The 23191-nt window shown below is 43.0% G+C and overlaps 1 protein-coding gene across 11 annotated transcripts in view; it reads left to right on the top strand.

The window, feature by feature from the left end:
- Nucleotides 1-19349, top strand: part of ATXN2 (ataxin 2) — a 51009-nt gene extending 31660 nt beyond the window's left edge. For 4 of the 11 annotated variants that reach the window (XM_050714160.1, XM_035565620.2, XM_050714158.1 and 1 more), the window contains 7 exons: nucleotides 375-441; nucleotides 2437-2621; nucleotides 3223-3355; nucleotides 13023-13168; nucleotides 14064-14291; nucleotides 17691-17859; nucleotides 18749-19349. In XM_050714160.1, the coding sequence (XP_050570117.1) occupies nucleotides 375-441; nucleotides 2437-2621; nucleotides 3223-3355; nucleotides 13023-13168; nucleotides 14064-14291; nucleotides 17691-17859; nucleotides 18749-18777 (957 nt within the window). In that variant the 3' untranslated portion in view covers nucleotides 18778-19349. Of the gene's footprint in view, nucleotides 1-374; nucleotides 442-2436; nucleotides 2622-3222; nucleotides 3356-3550; nucleotides 4252-7713; nucleotides 7768-13022; nucleotides 13169-14063; nucleotides 14292-17690 lie in introns of those variants that run through there. The other 7 variants (XM_050714159.1, XM_035565617.2, XM_035565625.2 and 4 more) reach the window with 6 other exon arrangements.
- Nucleotides 19350-23191: the final 3842 nt, after the last annotated feature.

The raw sequence follows: 23191 nt of genomic DNA, 5'->3' as shown, positions 1-23191 counted from the left end.
TAGTAGTGTATATGACATTGGTGAAGAACTGAACTTGTAAATATTTTAACGTCTAGCATTACATTTGTATGAGTTGCCTCTGAAAAGAGTTTGAAAGCTAGGATATGGTAACTCCTGTTGCGACTCGTTTCATAGGGGAGACTTGCATAGCAGAAAGTTCTGATTATCATGATAATCTGTAATGTTTGTCACCTAATTATGACCATAAAGCTTAGAGGAAAAAATAGCTTCTAATATCATTAGAGGCTAATGATTTCTTTTATTGGCTCAGAGTAAAACATAGCTGAGCAGGGCCCCCACCCCAACAAACAGCCACATGCATACACACACTTTTTAAAGGAATATCATAGCTTAAACTCCTGCTTCTGTTTCAGCCGTTGTATCCTATTCCCATGACGCCCATGCCAGTGAACCAAGCCAAGACATATAGAGCAGGTAAAGGTGAGAATAATACTGCCTGTTTGGTTCTTAGTCTGCATGCAGCATGAATAAAATAACAAATGATTGTTTTCTAATCCATGTTGATTGATATTTTAAATACTATTTTTAATAAAGGCAACTAAGTGGAAATACTTAGGCATTTCCAGATAAGCTAACGCAGCTCAAATCATAAGTTTGAGTAGCGTGGCGTTGCTTGTTTTGGAATTTGATTTGACAAACTGGAAAAGGTCTGTTACTTGGAACACTTGGGTAAGCTGATTTCTCCTATACTTCATAAGTGTTACAGAAATGTTAAAAAAGGGAACTGCTTTGTACTGGTGTGCAGCAGAGCCCTGAATGGTGCCTTAACGGGGTATTTTTGTCAACAAGAAAAATCTCTTTCTTCAGAAAGAGTGTGCTGTTACTCTTCTGCAAAGAGCTTATTGCTGGTTCCAGTTTGTTCTTTTGTATTCCTTCTGCAACAGTAGCTGAACAGCTGGACTAACAATACCGCATTTTTAACAAGTGACACCTGTGGCCATGTTGATGAGAACGTGTGGTGGGATGCACTCTCATCTCTGCAGTGCAGTGTAGGAGCAGAAAAATGATGGTCCTGTTTTATAGTCATGTTTCAGATAATGCTCTAATTCTACGCAGTGCATGCTTTCTTGCAATGTTACACGGTGTCTCATGATGATAGATTCCAGTGCTGCAGCTTCCAGTCACTGGAAGAGGAAATTGTTTAAAAGAGCAGTTCTGCTGTTTAGAAATAAACAAGTAGCCTTTATGAAAGTAGGGAAGACAAAAACTTGTAATGTATTTCTATTTTAAAACGCACTAACTTTACTGTGGCCTGACTCATGAAATCTTGTGGTTGATAATACTGATTATTTTAATCAAAAGTAGAAGCTGTCTATTCGCTTACTCTGTGAGGCTGTTCTCCTGTTCTGAATTCCTTTCTTGAGTGTCATTATTTCCTCCATATGTCCATTTTGTGTGCAGCATAGACCTGAAGGAGCTGCTTGTGTTAAAGTTCAGCGCCTTTACCCTGTTCAAGTTGCGCCCCGTATTTACTTTTTTCTATTGATTTGCAGTGTAAACATGATCATTATTGAGTGAATTTCCTGACATCTTCAACATTTCCCTCTTTTCCTCTCTCTAAGGGGTCTGTCAACATTGCACGCTGCAGTGGACTTTACAGGTGCTTGAGTTAGCGTAGTTATTAGTTGCAGTCTCACTGCAGCAAGCTGGAGCTCACCTTGAACTACCATGCCCTGTTGCTTAGTAGGCTAAATTAGTCTGTTCCGAGAGTGCCTTGCTGCTGTGGTTCAGTCGGTCTTCTTACCAGGATAGCTCAGGTAGTCCCACACTGCAGTGCTCTGCTCTCTTAATCTCTCCTCCCTCTAATTATTCCTATTCCTTTTCTCCCTATAAGTTGATTTGTCCCCTTCAGTGTTGACTGTAACCTAAATGTTTTTGGCTATCCTGAGGGATAGCATAGAGCTTAAAAGATGCAAATACCTCATACTGCAGCTGCGTGGAGACCTTTATTCTATTCTCCTCAGCCATGAGCACAAGTAATTTTAACAGACTCAGCTTTCCAGTTGACGGAGCAGTTGCTGAGTAGTTCTGATAGTGGATAAATTAAGCCTTTTGAAGGGGACAGGATCAAATTTGAGTAATGTAGGTATCCTGGTATAACCTCTCTCTTCTGTTCTTGATTCTTGTCGGTCTTTTTCTCCCTGCACCTTCCTGCTTTCACAAAAAAAGCAGGCCTGAGTTTGTGGCCATATACGTGGCAAAAAGGCAGTGATGAAAATCAAATGTGTGGTTTTTGTTTTTTTTTCGATGAACTTCTTTTTGATAGAGCTCTCTAATGCTAGAGCTCTAAGTGGTTTAAGGTTGAGGGGCGAGGATGTTCTACTTGGTCACATTGGCGTTGTAATGTAAAACCTTTCAGGAAGACTAACATTCTTTGTCCTGTGTTTCTAATGTGAGGTGCTCTTTGCTTTGTAGTACCAAATATGCCACAGCAACGGCAAGACCAACATCATCAGAGCACCATGATGCATCCTGCCTCAGCTGCAGGCCCTCCAATTGTAGCTACGCCACCTGCTTATTCAACACAATATGTTGCGTATAGTCCCCAACAGTTTCCTAACCAGCCTCTTGTGCAGCATGTGCCACACTACCAGTCTCAGGTAAGAGTCTGTTTAGCGGATGCGATAAGTCTAATAATTAAGTGGCTCAGTCCTAAATACCATATTGTCTCCAGTCATGTACTTGCTGTTGTAATGTGCTTCAAAGCCTGTAACAAATTCTACAGTCAGTTTCGAAGTTGTCACTTGTTATTGATACTACTATTGATAACTACTACTATTGATACTACTATTGATAACTACTTGTTATTGGTACTACCTTTTTAGCTTTTTGGGCAATTCCTTTTAGGTCATGGGCAGGGCATATCCTAGTTATGCTCTCAAAAAACAAACTATTTATACCTCAAGGCCTTTTATAAATACACATATGTAATTGCATAAATATATAATGATGATATTAGAATGGCAGAAATTAGATATGCTGGTGTTTTTTGTCAGTTTCTAGCCCACTGCAGAAAATGTCCTTTCATTTTTAGAAACAACTGGGATAATTGTTATAGTATGAGATCTTTAGTTTGCTCTGTGTTTTAGTAAGGCCAAGCTATTGCTGTTTCTAAATACGCAGTTATTGTTTAGATCAGACTCATTTCTTGTAATGATCCTCCAATTAACTGTCTGTTTTTCTTATTTCTGTTGAATGCAGCATCCTCATGTTTATAGCCCTGTAATACAGGGCAACGCTAGAATGATGGCACCACCAACACATGCACAGCCTGGTTTAGTATCTTCTTCTGCAACACAGTATGGTGCGCATGAACAGACGCATGCTATGTATGGTAGGAAACGTTTTGTGTTATATGTAACTTTTTAAGTTCTTATGTTGTGCAGGGATATGTTTAATCTCGAGCTTCAAATATGGGTATCATTCAGATTACACCAGTAGATGTGGTTTATATATCATAAGATGATGAGCAAAGCGTTGAAAACTGAGCCACCTGGTTAAAATGAAAACTCAAGTATGCTGATTTCAGTAGGATGCCAGTGACCAAGATGAAATTTCAAGCTGGGAGCTGCTAACGAATATCTGCTGAAAGAAGTTCGTTCAAGTTCTCTTGATGCCCTTGACACAACATCCCTTGATTGTTTCTTGTTTATAAGTAGGACTGGTTTTACTGCAAGGCTATGACCTCAGTTTCAAAACTTGACTTTAGTTCTGACAACTAGTGAAATGCTGTCTTTATGATACTACTAGCATTATTAACAGTATGAACACTTCTGTCTGAGCAAAATAAAACTTGTGTTGCTTACCTTTCTTTTTTGGTAAGTCAAGAATTAAGTCTATGAAATAACTCGTGTATTGCTTTGACTTTGAAAATTAGTCTCCAGCATTATCAGACGAGCATATTTCACTTACAGTGAAATGCTGAAAATGTGGGTTACCTTGTTACAAACTATAATGTGAAGAACTTCTAAAGCATTATAAATGTGTGATAAAGTAATGCCCAATTCGGAGGAAAAACCTCGCTGCAAAACATGCTATTGAAATAGGTAGAATCAAGGTTGCTAGAAGGCTTGGAAATTGTCATAAAATGTCAAAAAGACAGATGGTCTCTTGAAAACATGGCATTTCAATACTTGTTACAGCATCTGAGGAAGACTTTTATTGGGTCACGTATATTATTGACTTAGATTCTAATAAAAGATTTTCTGTACCTTTAGACATCTTTGTATGTTTTCCGGTGCTTAGTTTTACACTGCTACTTAATGGAAGTCCATGGTGTGTCTCGAAAACTTAACAAGGCTAAAAACAAAATTTAAAGTTTAGCGTGAAATTAATTTTGATTTAAACAAGTCGGTGTCTTACCCATCTGAAAACATCCTGTCAGGTCTCTGCAGTAGTGTGGTTTCATAGTTAAGAAACAAAAATAACAGAGGCCTGTTTTAACACTTGGAGAAAGAACGCTTCAGCTCATTCGTGATGAAGCTGAAATGGAAGTTACTCTTAGAGATTAAGTCCTTCTCTCACAGGTCCTTGCTAATTGTATTACTTTGATCTTTTCAACTCTTGTGCTTGAGGTGTCCATGTAAACAGATCTTCTGTTTGCTTTTTCATTAGATTAAATAGAATTCTGATTAAGTGAATGATCAAAGGCTTTCAGACCTTTATTGGTGAAAACCCTTCTCTCAAATCATGATTAAAATAAAACTAGACATGAGAGAATATGTGAGACTTCATTCAAAATGTTTGCTTGTTACTTCCTAGCGATTTCCCATTGTGCACCATCCTTATCTTCTGTAAGCACTGGGTTCTGCAGCATTGAAGCGTAAGCCCATTCCCTTGTTTAGCTTTGATCGGATGTCTGCATATTTTTTTTCCCACTGATATTCTAAGTCAACAGTTTTCATTTTGTGTTGGTTTTGTAGCTTATCTGTTGTAGGTAGGTGACTACCTACTGGTACACACAACTAAGCTGGGTCAAAATTTGAGAATTCTTCAGTATTTCCTTCCATGTAATTTAAACGTTACTTTTCCAAGAGCACCCAATTTACAGAAATTGCATGTCCTTCTGTGTTCTTTCAAATAGCGACTTGGTGGCTCTTCTAAGCGTTCTCCCACCTTCCCAGTAAATGATCAAGTGCTTGAAATTCTTGTTTATAGAAACTATTCAACCCAGTAGGATCACGAACTCCATACGAGACACTTTTTTTAAGAGTATGTTCCCGCCGTGTGTGAATATGTGTATTGCCTAGTGACCATGAATTGGCTCAAATGCACTCTTAACCTACAAAGTTTACAGTTGGCTACACGTGAAATGGCTTCTGATGTAGTGTATCGCTGTCTCAATTCCCAGTTTTTTGCAAGGCTTTCATGTGCTGAATACTTGAAGACCTTGCCTAGGCTGATTTTTCTCCTTACAATGTGTCCATCTAGAAGATATTAACTTCAGCTTCTGTTTATCAATATGTGACTGCTTGGAAAAAGTGTAGACTTGCCGAAGGTGATAGATAAATTCTGCTTATGTAGTAAATGATGAGCAACGTGCTCGAATTGTTCCCATCGGACCGAGTGACAGGTAGTTCTGAATGGTAATACAAGGGAGTGTTCACAACTTATGTTCAGTATTTTGGGAATCTTGAGTTTATCCATGGTATCTCTGAACTAAATATACCAACACACACTGATTCTGAATCTAATCTGGTCCTCTTGTTAAAGCAGTTTGAAAATCCAGAATAACAACTTCCTATAACAACTGCTGCTGCTTTTGATTTCTGGAGCATTGGCTCAAGCAAGTTCTCAGATTTCCCTTTGGCTCTTTAAAATAGCAATCTGATCTATTTTTATTTTTATTCTTTGACTTCCCTCCCCCTGTTCATATCAGGATTCAGTGGGTTACAGTGTCCTTTTGTCCTTCAAGGTACCGGTGCTTCCTTTGAGATAATTCTTGCAAAATTCACTCAATTTTTTCCCTGTGCATGTGGTAGAAAGAAGATGTCTACAAGGACAACCGCACTGAGACGCGGGGGTTGGGGGGCACTGCTTATGAGGTATTCTGAAGGTGTGAAGTGTTTTCTCATGAGATCTGGAACTCCATCTCCCTTAATGGTTTGGGATAAGTGAATGTCTGTGGCGAGCAGTAACTGCCTGTCAGTGAAGAGAAATGCTTGTTGATCCGTTAAGCGAACTGCCCTCACTGCCAAGAGCTTGGGTTTTGTTTTCCCTTTTGTCTCGTGAGGAGGTACCTCAATTCCAAATACGTGTAGTGACTTACACTTGTTGATCTGCACTTTTCCAGTCGAAAGAAAAATATTTTTGTCCAATGCTGTTTAATGGGATATTTCTGCACTTCTGGGATTTCTTTGCCAGTCATTACGGTGCCTGCTTCTGCTTCCCAAGCTGCTGACGAGAGCTCCAGAGAAGCAGAGTAGCTAAGCAGCGTGGTCACCAGCAGACCCACCTGAACGCACGGCAGAGGAGCATTTAAGTCACTGGTTTTCCCCCCTCAGAACACAGTGGGGAAGGACGGTGTTCAGACAACCATCTCTCTTCCCACCAACCAATGCCTATTGCACCTTGACTTGTAACTTCTGGAGATGCGAGCCGTTTAGATGGCCTTACCGAGGAAAGCTTTGCAGGTTCCGCTGGAGCAGAGCGGTACACACACCTTTAGCTGCCACACACACGTACCTTAACACCGGGTTGTTGCTCTCACCCTGCTGAAGTGCACGTAGGCTCAGAACGTAACATCTTTCTGGGAAGCGTTGGCTCTGCGTGATCCATGACGCGAGTATCGCTGCTCTGGTCGAGTTCGCTGGCCGTGGTTTGCAGTTTCACTGCTTGTTTCTATGTCGCACAGACACAAACTTGTCCCGTGGTGTTGGTAGAAAACCTGGTTATCTAAGCTGAGGGTGGATATTTCCCTGTGACAATTAATGCCTGCTAGTTTTACCATGTAGCTGCTGAACTGCCTATGTTTTTAGATAACTGGAGTCCTCTGAAAAACTTCACGTTTGTGTTTAAAAACAAAACCAAACAGAAACTTGTGTAAAACCAGGCCTTGGTTTTATACAGATGCATTTCCTGTTTTTTGTGCTCTCATTCCTGTCCCCGTTCTCCCTTCCTTTTTCCCCTTCTGCATATGTTTTACTGGTCTGGTATTGTCTCTAACTTTATCTGGTTTCTGTCTCAGCAGTAGAGTAAATTCTATTACCCTGATAGTACAATGGTGGATATAATATAAACTTCAAAGGATTCTCCAGGGACTAAGAGTGAACCAGTTACCAAAGGTGTCTTGGAACTGTTAAGAATGACAGTGACGCAGTTGAAAAAGCAAGGGGGGCGATTTGTTGTTTAATGTAATTAAGCTTTAACCTTCTTGTTACAGTGTATTGTAATAGATTGCGAATTGACATAAAGTTTATTTTCATGTTAATACTAAATTAAGAACCGAAGACCTCAGTATCAGAGTTTAGAAGGAAGGCTTACCTGAGACTTGTATTGTTTCATCTCCGCTCAGTTGTAAAAACTAAATATCCAACCCTAATATCAACTAAGTAAATAAAAATATCTGCATGATTCTACGATATATTTAAAAAAAAAAAAAAAGGGAAAGAAAAAAAGACGCTGACCTTTCCAGAAGACGGGAAGCATGCACACGGCAAGAGGCTAATTTACCTTTCTATTTCCCAAATTCAGCATGTCCCAAAATACCATACAGCAAGGAGACAGGCCCTTCTTTCTACTTTGCCAGTGAGTTGGGTTTTTTGTACTAATTTTGATTGTACAGAAAAAGCACTATCTAAAGAACAGATGTTAAAGGAATGGGACGTGTTGAGGGAACAAGTTTCCTTGCACCAAACCAGCATGTAGAAAATGCAGGAAAGTTCCTTTCAGTAGAGGGGGGAGGTGAAGCTGAACGGATTTAATGTGCGACAGGAAACGGATTTTTGTCAATTTTCTTTTTAAACAGTGTTTTATATGCTGAGTAATCTTTTTCATTACTACCCAGTCTCTTCATCTGCAACCAGAAGTGAGTGCTGTGTGCAGACAACTTTCGCTTAAAACCTAGGTGAACTCCCTCGGGAGTTCCAAATGGGACTTTAAGACTTTGTGAGTTAATGAACTTCCTAAAAGGAGAAGTGTCTTGTGCCTCATCACTTTAAAAAGCTGTGGCTCAAGCGCTGAGCCCCTGGGAGGAGTTAACCTGAGCTGCAGCGAGGGTGAAGGAAGCTTCCCACAGTTACTGCGGTGTCACTGGAGGCGTGCAGCGAGCCCCGTACTTGGTCGCTATTTCAACGAGTGACTGGATAGGGCCCCTTGCAGGTGTGTGGCACCGGGCGCTTCCTCCCCAGCATCAGAAATACTGCCTCTGGTGTTCATCGGAGCCCTCTGGGGAGCCTGCTGGGGCAGTCAGGCTCAGCGGGGCTGCAGGATGAGCTGTAGTTGTCAGCCAAGGCGTGGGGAAGGAGCACTGCGGTCTCAGGCTTGCTCCTGTCCTGCAGTGAGACTTGGGTCCATCTGCAAGTCTCTGCAGCCTATGCCAGGCACTCTTCTGGTTGTGGGTTTGGGTTTTTTTTTTTTTTTTGAGCTAACTGATGGAAGAGGGGTGTGAGAAATACCATTTGTTCTCCAAAAATCTCGTCTGGAGAAGATTTCCTGTGTGTTTCTTGTACAGAACTGGTTTTATGTGAACTAGTGCTGTAGGATGCTGACCTGTACTGTTTTCATGCATCTTGGTTTGGTGCACTGAAATAACTGTAAGAAGCTCGTTCCTTCAGTGGATAATCTTTGGAGTGAAGTCCACTATACCTGTGTAAAATGCCTTCTGTAAATGTTTATATTATGAAAGAAACATTGCTATTTCTTTGCTTCCTACCATTCAGGTCTTTTAAATGTAGTTATCCTCACCATCTTACTGGGTCTGGCAATAGTTTTGAATTTTGTTCACTGGTCAGTTCTTGAAAATAGGCTCTTCAGTGCATCTTTGGATGATGACCAACGATGACCACCATTGGCAGCATTGAGATTCCTACCAGGGAAATAAGAAATTACACGATGTGGTTTCTGTATATACCCTTGCAGCTGGGAGTTCTGCTTGATTTCTGCTGTTCTGACCTCTTAATTTCAGCTCTTTTGCTGGGTTTGATAGCTGACTTCTTTTTTTGTTTGCCTCTCAGAAACATAGGCTGCATGTTTGTAGAGCTGAATTCATTAATTCAATGCATCTGATATTTTTGCTCACTTCATTACTGAATGACTTACCTTCACTGTGTCCCCTCCCAAGGTTAGTTCAGTTAAATATCTCATGTCAGGAAACGACTTGATCAAAAAGGCGAAGTGAAACAGGTTGGCTCAGGGAGTATTTCTTGGGGAGAGGAACTTCCAACTTAATGGGTGCGAAGCAGTGTATTTCCGCTGGAATGAGCTGGGGTTCCTTACAGCAAGAAGCTACGCAGAACTGAGTTGTCCTCTCCTAGAGCTTTCTCGGTGCTTTCTTGGTTGAAAGATGGCCATTTGGAAAATCTCCAAAGTGCTGACACTGGGGGAAATGTTGGATAATTTGTGATTTTATTCATTATTTTTTCCCCCCTCCTTTCATGTCATTTGGTATTTGATACACATAGCAAGCTGTTTTCATGAACAGAGAAAATGTTGCAGTAAAAATGTTTTAGTTACGGCTTTGAAGGTGAATTTCTCATGACTGTTTTGCAAGGCTTCTTTCACAGGCTTACTAAATAGCTCATAGATTTCACTGATTTGTTGTGAACTATTAATTGCAGCAGCTAAACATGGAAATCCTTCTGTTTTTCTAAAGTCGAAGTTTGAACGCTGGTTTTGAGCTAAGATAGATCTGGGCACCTATTTCAGACCTGCTGCCACTCTTCCTGAATCGCTCTTGATTTGTATACAGTATCTGTCCAGGATGTAGATAGGAGTCAAAATACCTTTTTTTGGAAACGTACTTTTATTATTACTATTAAAACTTAATTTGCAGCATCATCTGAACTTGATTTAACTGAATTTGGAGAGGATATTAATTGGGGAGTCATTTCTAAAGACAAAATGGGGGAGAGGAGGAGAAGCTAGAGGAATGAATTCTGAACTTCAATGTGCAAAGCTTATGGATAGAAGAAATTAGAAGGTTATGGAAGCTGGTGCTATGGCACTTCACCCCCTCCCCTGTTCTTTGGGGTACCATTCCTCGGTTTGACTCGTTTCCTGAGCGTGAAATTCGTCCTTGTGAGGTTTCATTGTATAATGTATCTGCTTCAGAGTAACTTGGTTTATTATTCTCTGGGCTATAAAGAAATGAAGGATGAATCGCAGTAATGGTTTCAGGGAGTACCACATTATTCTGGGGCTCTTAACAAGTAGTGTGGCAGGATGTGGGAAGCCTCGAATATCTTATGACTTGAAATTAATTTTCACGTACACTTGAAAACCTCTTGAATGGGGTTGAAGGCAGTTTATAGTCAGGCATGCCAACTCTGTGGCTGAGGCAGCGGAACGAGAGCTGAGGAAGGCAGATTTCTGGTAGCATGCCCTTTGGCAAACAAGTGAATCCCTCTCTGCATTTATTTCTATTACTTTGACAGAGATAATAACTTCTGGCCTTCTTCAGAGTGTTGAATAATAATGAGGTTAAGAAATTTTCTTACTGTAGGAAACAGTAAACTTCGTACTGTGAAAACCATCGGTGTCTCTGTTGATAATTTTCATGTAGCCTTTGTAAGAAGGAGCGATGTTTGGAAGCTGTATAAAATACAAACGTGATGCAGATGATGCTGCAAAATAAACTTTAGTAGTGATACAAAAAAACAATGACTTTTCTTGCATTTGGAAGTATAACAAAGTGATCTTTGTGGCAGAAGATGCATAGTTCAGCTAGTGCCCATTGGAAATATTGGGGTGTTTCCAAAAACCTCCCTGAATCAGAAATGCTGATAATGTATGAGTATAGTCATGCATAAGTACGCTACTGTGCAAGAATTTAGGGTTACAAATGTATATGAAATTCATCTGCATTAATGGCCTGAAGCTGTTAGACTATTGGCTCAGTGAAGATTTAGTAGCGCTTTCAAGACAGCTGTGTGGGATTAAGTTAAATGTGGTAAGCAGTTATTTCAAAAAGGAGAAACCTTCATAATGACGTGTACAAGGAGAAAAATCTCAATTAGGCAAAAAGATACTGTATGCATACTTTCGAGTGAATTTGAATATTTTAGCAGTAGTATTTGTAAGCTTTATGGCAAGCCAAACTGGAGGAAAGCAAGTATTTGCACGGGATGGTGGTGTGCCAAGGCACAGCGTGGTTGCTGAGACTTGCTTTTGATCCACGGTATTGTGCTTTCAGATGCAGCTACGTTTTTGTGCATTTTCTCCACCGGTTTTGTCTTTCATCCTTTATATGTGTTCAGGCAGTCCTGTGCATTCATGAATGTAGAACCCAACGTAGTGAAGCTCTTCAGAAGCTGCAGCAAAGAGCTGCTTGCAGACGTGAGGCACTACATCTCCCTAGCCAGGAACATGCAGGCAAGGTGGCTGCAACACCAGTTGCACTTGAAGTTACTCCCTGTGCCCTGCCTTTAGGGTTCGTTTACTAAAGGAAGAAAATGCTACCAAAACACTCTACCTTGCAAACAACAAAACAAACAAAAGCACTTCTAAAAGTACTCTGCAGAAAGGCGCTTCGTCGGCCCTCAAATTCTCATGTACTACAATCCCCATGAAAGCTGTAACCCCGTAGTGAGCAGCGATTAACTGTGGTCAGAAAGACAAAAACATACGTGATCAACTAAGGAGCACGTGCAGGGAACAGGCTCAGGAGCAGGTTGATAGTTTGCTTTGATTATTTGTCTCAACAATATGGTCAGCAAAGCTAGCCTCGCTGTTCTGAGCTGCAGTGCTGGGAAGAGCAGTGCACGTTGTCCGTGCAGAAGTGTAAGAGCAGGCTGTGTGCTGGTTGTTGCACGAGATCTAAAAGTGACAGAGGGGATAGGCAGTGCATCTTCATTTGTTTTCAGGGTCTTGTGTTCCAGTTGCATGCTTTGTGTTTAAAGGAAGTCTTGCTGTTACGGCTTTTCATACCTTTTTAGATTCCTTCAGATTAAAAAAAAAAAAAAGGGGGTGGTGTAATTCAGTGTGGCCTGTTTTAAAGCAAAACTGGGCAGGACTCCTCAGACAGGGGCTTGTTGATACTGGTTTGTTGTTGGAGACTGGTATGGCTATAGCAACAGATGGTTTTTCACTTGTGTGAGTTTTATATTTTTTCCCTTTTATGGAATTTCATACCTTATTTGCTACTGTTTCAAGAAATTAAGAATTTCATGGCAGTGTTGAGAAGCTCACAGAATGGTGGTGATCCAGAAAAGTACTGTAATTGGCCTCGAGGGGAAAGGAAAGATATTTTAGTGCAAGATACTGGCTTCCACAAAAATTAGACGCTCCAGGAGTCTCGGTGTCTCAGCTGTTACGTATGTTCTGTGTGTCCCTGTAGCTCTTTAGTATACGTGCAATGCATGTACTTTACATGGACTGTACTGTGAGCAATTTCCAGAGAGTAGCATGGTGAGGTTAGCCAGGTATAAGGCCAAATAATTTTTTGGATGGTGGAAATAAAAATGGCTTGTAACAGCTTTTTAAAGTATATTTCAGGAAAAAACTAAATTGTATGGAAATTATAAAATTGATATTTCAAACTGGCCTGTTTAAAAAAAAAAAAAAAAGATGAAATACCACTTTTCTTATATGTAGTATCTGTTGCATTGTCAAACTAGGGAAGATGAACTGTCTAATTATGGTTATTTATAGACTTCCCTGCAAAATCAAACTACATGAACACAAGGTAAGATACTCAGCTATTTGCAAGATAAATTTTTTTTAGAAGGGGGAGGGAATATTCTTGCAGCGTGCTAGAGGTATAGTGAAATCTTCAAGTGCAGATGGTGACTTGATTAGGTGTATATTTTGTATCTGTTGTTAAATATTCTTCTTTTTCATCCTAGTTTCCACTGGCTCACTTGCTCAGCAGTATGCCCACCCTAATGCTACCCTGCATCCGCATCCTCCGCATCCTCAGCCTTCTGCCACACCAACTGGCCAGCAGCAAAGCCAACATGCTGGAAGCCACCCTGCTCCTAGCCCCGTGCAGGTAACAGCTTAATGGAGTGAATGTCTTTAAATTGTACTTAACACACCCTACTGGAAGGTATCGCATCAATCTGTTACTTTGCATTGATCTATTGATTTCTTGAGAGGAAAAACGATGGGAGCAGTTGCCCAAACCACCTGCATGTGGTGGATCTCATGCAGGAATTGTCCAGATTCCCATGCTTTCTAGGAGGGAGGAAGCAGAGAGAGACCATCTCGTTCTTCTCTGCTTGCAATGGCCAGGACTCGAATGTTGTAGGCCCATGGCATAATGTGTTAGATAAGCTAGGAGGAAAACGTTTGCCATTGCTAAAGAAAAGGGACTGACCAGCATTTGAGTCTAACCATTCGTTTCTCCTTCTTCATGGGGGATGATGTACAGCTTGTTTTCATGTTACGATTAAGAAGGGCTTATGATTTTGTCACAGCGTAATGTGAGTGGAGTCAGAATTAGAAGTAGAAGAATAATGCTGAGAAGCGTTTGATTTGTATTTCCTCAAAGGCAGGCAGCTGAAAACAAAATAGTACTTGTGATAATGCTGCCTGCCATAGCTACCTACTGGTAATGACTTCGGGCTGCTCCAAGTGTAGCTGTGAAGTATATCCAGCTTCCAGGCTTCAGGGTCTCCTTGTTTTTACCTGGCAGCCACGGTTCTGGTCAACACACACATTTTCCAGGCTCCTGCTCACACGACTCTCTAGCTCAAGCAGAAAATGAGCTTGGAGGAATTGCAGTGAGTTTTCTTGTTACCATAGATTCGATGATCCTTAGATTTGCCACTTAAAAGATTGAATATCAGGAGTTTTGCAAGCCTTTCTTACACTAGTTTCCAGAATAAATGTCTCACTTCTAGACCATAACGTAAACCTCACTGATGTACTATCTTTTTTTGCAGCATCATCAGCACCAGGCTGCTCAGGCACTCCACCTGGCAAACCCACAACAGCAGTCGGCAATTTACCACGCAGGTCTAGCTCCAACCCCACCTTCCATGACGCCAGGCTCCAATACGCAGTCTCCACAAAATAGTTTTCCTACAGCACAACAAACAGTCTTCACCATTCATCCCTCCCATGTTCAACCTGCATATACCAATCCGCCACACATGGCCCATGTCCCCCAGGTAAACACAGTTTAACAACCTTCAAGACTAAATGTCTTAATGCCACAAAGATAGGACAGTTGGGCCTGCTGAAGTGATTTCCATTCTGTCACCTCTCAGCACAAACCTACCTGTTGTGTTACTTTAGGTTTCTGTCTGTACATTGCCTTTCTTTTAGAATTTTACAAGATATTTGGACCTCAGCTTCCAACACCCAGTGCATCTACAACTGTAGTTTAATGAAGACATCTTAAGCTGGCACTGCTACCGAAAGAAGTTGAGCTCTCTTCCCAGTTCCGACTCCCATTCTTGTCCTGCCCCACCATTCTGCTCACAGGACTGTTTGGCCATGCAGCAAACCAGACTGGGGACGTGATTCAACTGAAGCGTGCCCCCCCCCCCCCCCCTATTTTAGGCTGCTTCTCAGTCAAATCAGTTCACTACTCGGGTTCACTGCATGATCACAGGAAGAGCTGGCACGCAGGAGGGTCGGAGGCGAGAACTGAGTGGAAGAAAGCTGAACTGCTGCTTTTGGTGGCAGTTGTAGGCTCTGCGCTGTAGCCGAATTTACACAAGTACATTCAGCAAAGGATATTACGAAGGATTACTGGGTAGTAATAAGGCTGCACTGCAATGGGAGATAGGTGAGATTCAGTTCAGATGATTGCAAGACAATCCTTGCTGAAAGAGAAAACCGTGTGTGTGTGTGTCTGTGTGGATCTAAATGTATTGCAGGAGAACCCCAATGATTGTCGGGCAACTTAACTACAGTCTTTGCTTCAGGATCAGAAACCCATTTCTCTTAACTGCTCTCTTGTGGTCAACTCACTGAAAAAAAAAGGATTTTGGGAAGGGAAGCACATGACTGATTAATCGAGAGCTCCGCGTAAAGCAGCGTTACAAAGATTTTCTGATGTTTACTAAATCTCGTGGATTTAGTGAGCTTTGTCAAGGAGCGGACAGTTCATCAGTAATTTGCCTGCACAATTGCATCTTCAGATAAGTACTTGGTATCTGGCTTACGCCTTCTCATACAGGCTAACAGTAGTTTGGGATAGCAAGACTAACTAGTGGGTAGGGAGGTTAGTCTGATAGGTGTGCAGTCCCTTACTGAATTCTGGTAAAACCTTTGTTTTGGTTCCTGGCACGGCCAGTTAAGCAAACTAATTAGTAGCTGTTTTAAGAATTGTTTTACTGATGTTGAGTTTTTAGCTTTTTAATTCCAGTAGGCTTTTAATTTCTCTGCTTTTGTACTGTGGGAGGATAAAGAGGATGTCCAAACTTGACTACTGTTATTGTAGCACCTTGCCACATCCTCCCAGGCTCTGGTTTCTGCCAGAAGCAAGATTCTCTGCTTAAATGAGCTATTGCTCTGCTCTGGCATGATGGCACTGGTGTGAATGCCTAGGTTGTAGAGCTTCTCAAGATGCCTCGAAATACCGCGTGTAGCCCTTCAGAAGGGTCTTGGAAGCTTGTGGGTGAGTGGCATGTTCAGTGCTGTGCCTTGAAATGTGAAACATGTTTGTTTCAAAGTCAACTTGAAGGTAAACCTGTAGAGGAATTGTGCTGTACACACTGTGGCCAGGCCCGTGCCTGCGCTGTAGATGCGGCCATTGTCTTCCTTCCGTGTGCCAAGCACTTCATCAGCAAACCTTGCTAAAGGAAATCAGATGCAACTTTTAGTCAGAACTGACTGCTTAGTCAGGGTTTTTTAGCAATCACAGGCAAAGCCTGCTTTATCCTTAATTTTTGACTTACGCAGTCTTTTCTGCTGTAATTTTTTAGGATGAAAACTACAATCCATAATCCACAATATTTGTACCAGGCTGACTTTTTTTGAAATGAAGTAGTTCCCTCAAAATTTTCTAATGAAGGAATAACTACAGTTCTGCAAGAAGTTTTAAATGCGTGTAATTATTCCATGGTGGGGAAACTAATCACTGGATTTAATAGCTTCTCAGTAGTGCGATTTCCAACTGCCGAGCACCATTGTGAAATATGTAGTAGGAATTTCAGTTCGGCTAACACAGGGGATCAGTTGAATTTCCCTTTAGGTTATCAGATGAACCGAGCTGTTAGAAATATCTCACTTGAGAAACAGTACTTGAAAATTCATTACAAAGTACTGTCAGCTTCCAATTTGTAAAGCATTCGAGCCACAGCAGAAATTTTTATCCAGTTTGTGTCTGTACTGAATACAACTGCTATATGAATAGCTGCTTTATAGTTACGGCTGCTATAATAGCATGTTTGTCAAAGTAAAAATGGTGCTGATCCTGAAAGATATTTTTGTTTCACAGCCTTATCTTCTAAGCCTTTTTTTAGAGCAAGAGTGAGATTTGAATTGCAGTTCCTGCCTTTAAAGGCTTCTCGAGTGCTATTAATAGAGTGTAAGTCTGATAAAGAGTTTGAGAAATGTCTGTGATGAGTCAAATAACCCTTTTGTCTTTAAGAAATAAAATTATAGCCACTACCTGCTATTTGTCTTTACTGGCCTGTGAAACTTGTGAGGCTGCGATTATTGCACCGTAGTGCCCTGTTACTGGGGTATGGTAGAAGGACAAAGCAAACCTTAGATGCAAATACATTTTTTTCCAAGACAAACTGACCGAAAGCTCTAGGAGTTCCTTAATGTTTTGTGCTTTTAAGAAACTAGTGCTTACCAGATTTTTAAAACAATTGACAATCTCTAGAGTTCTGAACCACTCTGAGCTAAAGAAGCCAACTGACAAGTTACTGAACTTGTTTGCCAGAAGGTGATCAGCCATGACGAAGATTAACCTCCCTTTTTCTGCTGAGACTTAACTATGATTGCTTAGATTACTCAAGGACCTTAACTGTGATGAGCTTAACTGGAAACAGAACAAAGCTGACCTAACAGTATAAAGGGATGAAATCACTCATCTTAGAATGACTGCTTAGATGAAAGATAGTGCATGCACAGGTCACTGGAGAGGGGTTTCTAGGGCAGGGAGCCATGGAAGAATGTGGAGTTGTGTAATGAGAAGCCGAGGATGGGATGCCAGACCTCTAGTGCGTGTGAAGTTCAGATCTGTACCCGGTGCATTCTCTGCATAGGAAGTGCTTTGATCTAGGTTACTAACAATAATGTTTTTGAAGATTTGTTGCTGAGTTTTTTTTAAATATCCCACAGTTTAACGCTGTCAGTCTCTCCCAGTGTGCACTGTCCAAATTGCTAAAATTGAGAATGTTACTCAGAGCCAGCAGTGAGGATTTGAGCCCTTTTTTTTTTTAGCTGTTATTTTTGTGTTAAGATCTCTGACTTAATCCCTGTAGCTAATCTAGTTAAAATGGAGTAAATCTCTGGATTTACTGGTACAGCTGGAGAAAACTTGATAGTCATGTGGCCAGGAGTGATGCCTCCTTGTGACCATTATACTAAAGAGCTCTTTGTTTCAGGCTCATGTACAGTCAGGAATGGTTCCTTCTCACCCAACTGCCCATGCTCCAATGATGCTAATGACGACACAGCCACCTGGTGGTCCCCAAGCCGCCATCGCTCAAAGTGCACTACAGCCCATTCCAGTCTCGACAACAACACATTTCCCCTATATGACGCACCCTTCAGGTGAGGAGTGTGTGCCCGGGAGACCTGCACCTTAACTGAGCCAGGTCACAGTAGTGAGGAGGACTGTTACAAACCAGATTTGGGGAAAAGAACAAACAAACAAACTAAAAAAAAAAAAAAAAAAAAGCTGAAGATGTCCTTTTAGAGTGGCAGGCTGCTGAAGGCAGGCTATTTCTGCATTTAGCATTTATACTTTGCCAGCCCAAATGCCTAGGTAAGCATGCGAGATTTAGCTAATTTAGCAAAGACCTCGTTTCTCTGTAGCTTGAGTACAGAAATGGATAACTATGCAGACACTGGCGCTGTGGGACTGTATTCTTCCAGGTTTTGCCGTGGTTTTGCCTTGGGGGATGGACTGTCTGTGTAGCCTGTTCATAACGATCTGGGGGTTTATTAAATTTATAGCGATTTGCCTTGAGGATAGGAGTGAAAATGTTGCTCGGGGGTAGTGCTGTTAGACTTCTAATGACCGAAGTAAAATGACAATTGAAGTCTATTTAATTCAGAGTAACATTCTGCAGCTTTACTTTGGGGGAAAAGTAGATGCTGTGTGACTTCTTTCCACTTTAAATTTAAACATTGCCTAGGTTTCTTTATTATTATTTGTTTTCAAACAGCCTCTAAACTTTTCTAGTGAACTAGATACCTGATTTTGTTTCTTGGGGAATGTGTGAGCAGAACAAAGATGCTTTCTGAGGGTTTAGGTAGGAAAAAAAAATATCCAAAGGACATCTTGATATGCAGAGTATTGTTTTGTTCTTAAAAAATAAAAATAAAAAATAATTTAAAAAAAAAAGTTCAGCTCAGTAGTTGTCCTGTGACCACTTTACTAGCAAACTGTTGTGTGGCTTGCCAATTTATTATTTACATTTGAACTTTTTTTTTACAGTACAAGCCCACCACCAACAGCAGTTGTAAGGCTCATCTGGAATAACTGAAAGGCTGGATACCTTTTGTAGGCCAAATACCCTCCTTCTACTGCTTCTGCCAACTGGAAGCACAGAAAACTAGAATTTCATTTTATTTTGTTTAAAAAAAAAAAATTGATTTCTTGTAACATCCACTAGGAATGCTAACAGTTCATCTTGCAGTGGGAGAGATTTGGACTGAGTAGAGGCATTTAGGAACTTGTGGGCTATTCCATAATTCCATGCACTGTATCTGAGTCCTGCAAGTGCCCCAACTCTGCTTGCTGAAAACTGGAAGTTATTTATTTTTTAATGACCCTTCAAAGTTATGAACTCATCAGCTAGCAAAAGAAGTAACAAGAGTGATTCTTGCTGCTATTATCACTAAAAATCAAGACTTGGAGATCCCTTTTACTTCTAACTAAACTTGAAACAGGTTCAGTAAAAAAAAAAAAATTCTAATCGTCAAACTGATGAATTATTATTTATAAATCACGTTTGATGAGATAATCACTATCGTGAGACAGTGATGTAACTTTTAAGTTAAGAAAACTTTTACTTTGTAGATAATATAAAATAAAAACTTAAAAAAAAATTAAAAAATAAAAAAAGTTTTAAAAACTGACCTACTTATCGTTTGTGTCTTGTTTTACCAGTCTCTCTCTCTAATGTTTTCTCCATTCGTTCCCCTTTGGATCAAAAGCTGTTTTATTTAGCATCAGGTAAGCTTTGCCCTGTGTTTCTGTCGTGTGCTGCTGCTGTCTTGTGTGTGTGCCCCCCTCACACCTCCTGCTATGAAACCAAGTCAGTCGTAGCAGACTTGTAGGGTCATTGCACAAAGTTGAAGGCTTCAGAAGCAGAATTTTGATACAGGTTTCAAAGAATTTCTTGCGTTTGGACCCATTCCCTAATGGCTTTACACTGTTGTGGTTGGTGTACAGAAGATGTCCCGACTGGGCCTTGATGTTTAAAATAAAGCTGTGTAAGTCAGTGGTGCTGCTTGGAGACGAAGGAAGAAACCGGGGTAAGCATTGCTTAACAAAATGGTGTAGAAAGGTGGGGAGAATGATAGGAGAAAGCAACTGACTACCCCATCCTTCGGCAACAGGCAGGGTAACTACCGCTGCTTAGGAAATGCTGTGGTCTTCCCAACTCCTGTAGGGTGCACGCATCCTAAAATGGCTAACCAACAGATGATGCTGATTAAACTGGATTATAACAGAGCTGCGTTTCAGAGGCAGGTCAAGGAAACTGTTGTGTGCGCGAGCTTACGTGGACGGCAGGTAACACATCGCACCGCGGCTTGGCAAAAAAACACCCAGGGGAAGACAAACACCGAGTAGCTTCTGTCCTATTCTGTTCACATGAACGGTGCCGTAAAATGGAGAGAATCAATGTAAGTAAATTCAGGTGGGCAGCAGGGGGCACAAGAACATCACAAGCAGTGGTGGTGACTTGGAGCAAGACTCCTTGAATGAGTCTTCTGCGAAGGAACAGCTTCCTCGCATGGGCTTTCTCCTCCTTTCTAAGGGAGGTTTCTGTCTTTTAGTAGCTGTTAACCCCCCACCTATTAAAATAGCACCCCGGCACCTACAGGGAATCAGACGAAATACTAAAAGTGAGAAACGAGTTCTAAAAACAGTTTATTAGGAGCAGATTTTTTTTTTATATTATGGTAAATTTGCATTATTCAAGAATAAGTTACTTGTACAGTACATACAGAAACAATATATAGAAAATCTACTATACAAGAAGAACTCTTCTGTGCAGGTGAGAAGTAGAACTTTCAAATCAATGCACTTTTCGCCCAACAACCCTGTTGGCTTTAAATCATCCTGCTGAAGGCTGAGGTGGAGAGTGCACAGTCGGCTCCCCTGCCCGGGGTCGGTGCTGGTGAAGGTTGTGGTCTGTTCCGATCGAACGAGCTTAAATTAAAACTCGGAATACTGTACTCAAACCTGTTAGTCAAGATTTCAAGGTTTTATATGCTTGTTAGAGTAAAACTGCGTGGGTCGTACGATGGCAGTGTTGTGTGGTCCGAAGAAGGCGAGGAAGGAGAAGGCAGCTCGGTGTCACTTTGGCACGGGCTGGGCTGCTGGCATCTGCTCCTGGGGGTGGCTTCGGCCTCCCCCTGGCCCTGGACCTCCTCTAGAAGCTTTGCCACAAAATAGTTTTGATGCAAAAACGATCCGTGAGGCAACAGCGGCGTCGGTGTTTGGTAACCTGCTCTGCATTGCTGGGCCCCGGGCTGGCGCGGTGCAGCAAGAGGCGGGGAAGGAAGAGATTAAATCCTGCTGAAATCACGGGCATCTTCTGAGCCTGTCAAGCACAAGGACGTGCAGAAAGAAGCCTCCGATGGGAAGCGGCTGTCAGCAAGCACCAAGTGGTTTCCGAAGCTGAAGACGGAGCTGAGGGGCAGAAGTTCTGCCTGGACCTAAGATTTAGCGAGCTCGGTTAGGTGCTAGCCCTGCTCCCTGCCGTGCTGGTCGCACAGCGAAGGCACTGCCCCGTCCCTGTGGCCAAACGCGGTGTCCTGAGCAGCTGGAACACCCCCCCTGCCCTCAGCCCTCTCCAGAGCTTGCTGCGTTGGACCCCAACTCGTGCTGCACATCCCCAGGGCGAGGCGCGAGCTGTGCAGCTGGAGATCAGCGCAGGGGGCTGCCGCTCTCCCTGGGGGCTCAGCAGGAGATGGAGCTGCGGCTGCCGAGCCTCAGGACTTCATAAATGTGCCAAAAGCCTGCAGGGGGCAGGGAGCTGAGCCCGCCAAGTCCTAAGCTCTTCCCTCAAGTTACTAGAAGGACGGAAACCTTCTCTAAGCCCGTGTGAAAGGAGCGGGGAGGTGGAAGTGCCCCTGGGGGGGTGCCAGCAGCAGCAACCTCGTGAAATACTCAGAGCCACCTCCTGCTGGAGGTCGCGTCCGCCGGAGTTTGTTTGCACAGGGAAAGGGGCTGCCGGCTGGTAACGAACCCGATGTACACATTACTCATCGAGCACAGCGATTTCCATGTAAGCTACGGGGAAAAAAAAAAAAAAAAAACCACCTTTGCAGTTGTTTAATTGGCAGGTTCAAAACACCACGTGCGTGCGCGGTGAGCTGCTGGCGCTCGAACAACGCGGCTCGGCGTGCCAACCCGGCCTGACAGTGGCACCTGATCTATCTGGCAGGGGCTGTGAATAGCAATCCCTTTTCCCACCCCTCTCCCTGTTGCAGATGCTCCGATCTTGGGGCGATTCGGGTGCCACTACCTCATCTTTTGGGGAAAGCCGCGTTTAACGTGGCTGCCTGGTGATGTAGCAAGTGTTTTGCTAGGCTTGCGGAGCTTTGCCAAGGAGCCTCCCCCCCTCCCCCCCCCCCCAAGTTAAAGCAATCTGGGAACGATGCACCAACAGGGCTAGAACCTGTGCTGCGCTTTCCCCCTTCCCCTGCCCACATTAGCCACGAAGAGCCCTGACTTGCCTGGCAGAAGCCAGCCCGGTCCGCACGCTCCTGCGTTTTGGTGCAGAGGGACCCTGCTAACGCCTGCAGCCTTTGTGCGGCTTCGGGGAGGAAAAAAAGAGCTGCGGATACGGGTGAGAAGCCCTAGCGGAGCACAGGGGCTGCTTTGTTTCCCCTGCAGCCTCTCCGGGTTTGGCAGCCCTGGAGGCGACACCGTCCAGGGCGATTTTCTCTGAAATGCTCCGGTTTCGGGACTGGCTGCGATGGTGCAGGAGCGCAGCTCAGCACCATCCCCGGGGGAGGCTTCGTGTGCCTGGCGTGCACAAACTGGAGAACGGGAGAGGGCAGAGGCGGAGGAGAGGGGAGGCAAGAAATCCCAAACATTCTCTCAAGACGCCGTATCCAGTCTCCCAGCCCTTTGCCTGCGCACATCGCTCGCTTACGGAGACCGATTTGCCCTCGTGCCTGGAGCTGCTTGGCCCTGGGATGTTTCGGAGCCGAGGTTTGGGCTCCCACCCAGCTCCACCTGCCCTCTGGCAGCGAAACAGAGCGATTCCCTCGCCCTCGGGCTCCTGGCCTTGGGCAGAGCTCCGGCCCCTTGCTCTGGCACGGCGGGCGCTGGCTCGGCCTCAAGTCGCGGCGTCGGGGCCGGCTTTGTGCAGCGACTCCCTGACTTGGGCCCACGAGGCTTTGTTGTTGTTTCCTTCCAAATCAGATCCCAAATTACTGCTCCTGGAGGCTCCCACCTCTCAGGCAATTTCAAGTGTGCGAGGGGGGGGGACCAAAAAAAAAAAAAAAAAAAAAGGGCTTTCCTGTAACGTGATCTCAAGGCCAACTCTGCGTTAGAAATCCCGGGGAGTGCCGGGCGCTGAGAAATCTGGAAGTTGAGCGCTGCCAACATCCCCTCGCGAGTGTCGCAACGGCTCCGGCCCCTTCCTTATTCTTAAAATAGCGGCGGATTCGAAGAAGTGGTTCCTCTCCCGAGGCA

The sequence above is a fragment of the Cygnus atratus genome, chromosome 17 (genome assembly GCF_013377495.2).
Source record: "Cygnus atratus isolate AKBS03 ecotype Queensland, Australia chromosome 17, CAtr_DNAZoo_HiC_assembly, whole genome shotgun sequence".
Taxonomy (NCBI): domain Eukaryota; kingdom Metazoa; phylum Chordata; class Aves; order Anseriformes; family Anatidae; genus Cygnus; species Cygnus atratus.
This window is presented reverse-complemented; position numbering and strand designations above follow the sequence as displayed.